This window comes from Poecilia latipinna, unplaced genomic scaffold (genome assembly GCF_001443285.1).
Source record: "Poecilia latipinna isolate Pla-1442-1.1 unplaced genomic scaffold, P_latipinna-1.0 Scaffold3690, whole genome shotgun sequence".
Classification (NCBI taxonomy): domain Eukaryota; kingdom Metazoa; phylum Chordata; class Actinopteri; order Cyprinodontiformes; family Poeciliidae; genus Poecilia; species Poecilia latipinna.
This window is the reverse complement of record NW_015116306.1, coordinates 30,840-34,107: the sequence shown is the minus strand read 5'-3', so window position 1 is coordinate 34,107 and position 3,268 is coordinate 30,840. Positions and strand designations below refer to the sequence as shown.

The 3,268-nt window shown below is 48.3% G+C and overlaps 1 protein-coding gene across 1 annotated transcript; it reads right to left on the bottom strand.

Annotated features, from left to right (window-relative positions):
- Positions 1-291: 291 nt before the first annotated feature.
- On the bottom strand, positions 292-3,262 carry LOC106941474 (uncharacterized). Its single transcript, XM_015024523.1, has 2 exons — positions 2,559-3,262; positions 292-2,230 (listed from the first exon to the last, which is right to left on the bottom strand). Exons 1-2 carry the CDS (start codon positions 3,223-3,225, stop codon positions 2,214-2,216), a joined length of 684 nt encoding a protein of 227 aa, XP_014880009.1. The 5' UTR covers positions 3,226-3,262; the 3' UTR covers positions 292-2,213.
- Between the last annotated feature and the right edge of the window lie 6 nt (positions 3,263-3,268).

Here is a 3,268-nt window from a genome sequence, read left to right as displayed (position 1 = left end):
AAGCGCACTGGCTTTGGCTTTCTTATCATAACACCGTTTTTCATTGTTTGCTGCACTACTCATCTTATTCCGGGCTACCTCATAAGCATGAGACAACTTCTGATGGTGTTCTAAAACCCATCCCTGCAAGTCCCTGCGGGGTTGTGTATCTAATACACCCAAACTCAAATCAACCGGGAGTCTAAGATGACGACCAAACATGAGGTAAGATGGAGCGAAACCAGTAGCACTGTGAATAACATTGTTATAAGCATGCAACAACTCTGGTAAGTGCTCTGGCCACCTACTCTGCTTTTCAACCTCAAGTGAACGAAGCATGTTTAATAATGTTTGATTCATCCTTTCTACTCTCCCGTTACCTGCTGGGTGATATGGGGTAGTGCGACTTTTAGAAACGCCATACAAGCTACACAGTTCTTTCATAAGTTCCGATTCAAAATTTGGTCCCTGATCCGAATGGAAACGTGCTGGGCAGCCAAACGGTTGAATGACATGAGACCAAATTGCACGAACAGTAGTTTGAGCAGTTTGATCACGTGTAGGGACAGCCCATGAGTAACGGGTGAACATATCAGTCATTACTAAAATACTTTGATAAGTGTCACTTGGTCGGCGCAACGAGAGAAAATCAAGGGCTACTACCTCTAAAGGGTAAGACACCACTATCGGCTTAAGAGGTGCTCGTTGTTCTACACGATTTTTTTGTAGACTACAAACAACACACCCATTCTGAAAACACTGTACCCTCTTTTCCATGCCTGGCCAGAAGAAATGGCGCCTCAGATGAGTGAGGGTCCTCTCCACTCCTGCGTGGGCTGTAGCTTCATGACATTTCCTCCAGACCTCCTGACGCTTAGAATCTGGGCACACAATCTGGAAACGGGGCTCACATACATAGGAGTCAAACACATGTCTGCAGAGAATCCCTTTGTGTATGCGGAGTCGTTTCCAATGTTTCAGCAGCTTTTTGGCTGGTTCACTTAGAGCTGCCTGCTCAGTCTTAGTCGGGGCTTTCCCCTTTTCCACATACACTCGTATTTGATGTACGTCTGGATCTGCCCCCTGTAGGGCCTGCCAGTCCTCCCCCAGTTCGAGTGAAGCTGTGTCTTCTGCATCTGCATCCATTACAGCTGCCACAGCGCAGCCAATATTGGTCGTAACCTTGGGGAATCTGGACAATGCATCTGCATTCACATTTTCTTTTCCAGCTCGATACTTCACCTCAAAATCAAATGAGGCCAACTGTGCAACCCACCTTTGTTCCACAGCCCCAAGTTTAGCAGTCTGTAGGTGGGCGACTGGATTATTGTCAGTAAACACTGTAAACTTAGCGCCAGTTAAATAATCCTTAAATTTTTCAGTGATTGCCCATTTCAGTGCCAAGAGCTCCAATTTAAATGAGCTGTAGTTTGCATCATTTCGCTCTGCAGGGTGTAGACTGCGACTGGCGTAAGCGATTACTCGCTCTTCTCCCTCTTGATTTTGAGCCAGGACTGCACCCAATCCATGATAACTGGCATCAGTGTACAGACTGAAAGGCTGGGTATAGTCTGCATAAGCTAGTATCGGCGCTTGAGTTAATGCCTCCTTTAGTTTGTCAAATGCAGCTTGACAGTCTGATGTCCAGTCAATTAATTTGGCACCATGCTTCTTGTCAGTAGGGATGCCTGTTAAAAGAGAATTAAGTGGCCGTGCAATTTTGGAGAACCCCTGTATGAAACGTCTGTAATAGCCTGCCAAGCCCAGGAATGCCCTCACTTCTTTAATGCACTTTGGAGCAGCCCACTCTGTAACTGCAGCCACCTTGTCTGGATCAGGCATAACTCCCCTCTGGTTGACCACATGACCCAGAAATCTCACCTCTCTCTGGAACAGGTTGCACTTGTCGGGTCTCAGCTTCAGGCCATGCTTCCACAGACACATGAAGACTTCTTCCAGATGCTGCAGGTGGGTATCAAAATCAGGTGAATAGACAATTATGTCATCCAAATATACAAGCAGGGACTCAGCAATATGACCACTCAGACATTGTTGCATTAGTCTCTGAAACGTTGCAGGTGCATTGCAAAGACCAAACGGCATGCGCTGGAATTCAAAAAGGCCCAAAGGTGTAGTGAAGGCAGTCTTTTCTCTATCCTTAGGATCCATTTCAACTTGCCAATATCCACTGGCCAGGTCCAAAGTGGAAAACCACTCTGCCTTAGAAAGGGAGGTTAGAGTCTCTTCAATCCTAGGGAGAGGGAAAGCATCTTTGTGAGTAACAGAGTTCAGTTTTCTGTAATCGACACAGAACCTCCAGCTCCCATCTTTTTTCTTGACCATAACAATGGGTGCAGCCCAGGGGCTGGAACTTTCAGTTATCACACCTTTGTCCAACATATCCGCTAATAGGGACCTCATTTCTTTATACAAGAGTGGCGGCAGTGGTCTGAATCTCTCCCTTGTAGGGCATGCATCTCCCGTTGGAATGGTGTGCTTGACGGCATCCGTCCGACCAAAGTCCTCGTCGTGCTTGGAAAACACTTTCCCCCATTTTTGCAGTAAGGTGGTCAGCTTACCAGCTTCAGCAGGTGTTAAACCTGGTCGTTCCACTAGTCTTTCTAGGCTGAAGCCGTTGCCCTCCCCTGAGGTGTCCACAGCTTCCACCAGGCCGACCTGCAATACGCCACTGTCATCAACAGCCAGGTCCACATCTCGACCTCCATGGACATCCACGTCGTCGACTTGGTAGAGGCGGCCAATCTTCTGGTAGCGCCCTAGAGTAACTGGAAAATTATTACAATTTTTTAGACGAACAGGGAGCCTGCCATTTCTGACGATAGCAAGGGTGCGGGCCACTGTGACAGTGTTGAGCTCCTCCAGGGCTTCCACCAGGCCGACCTGCAATACGCCACTGTCATCAACAGCCAGGTCCACATCTCGACCTCCATGGACATCCACGTCGTCGACTTGGTAGAGGCGGCCAATCTTCTGGTAGCGCCCTAGAGTAACTGGAAAATTATTACAATTTTTTAGACGAACAGGGAGCCTACCATTTCTGACGATAGCAAGGGTGCGGGCCACTGTGACAGTGTTGAGCTCCTCCAGGGCTTCCACCAGGCCGCAGTAGTTTGTCCCTGCTGGTCCTGCTCGAGCTCGTCCCCAGATCACCACCTCACTTCTTGCGGGAATCTTGACCCCTCGTCGCTGAGCTGGCCAGACATATCCCTTAAACTCATCCTCCATGGTGACAGCTGTCCTCTGACAAAGGGAAAAAGCTTCTCGCCAC

What these genes read in the sequence shown, in the direction of transcription:
- LOC106941474 (XM_015024523.1), bottom strand. Translation starts at nt 3,225, where the DNA reads ATGGAGGATGAGTTTAAGGGATATGTCTGGCCAGCTCAGCGACGAGGG.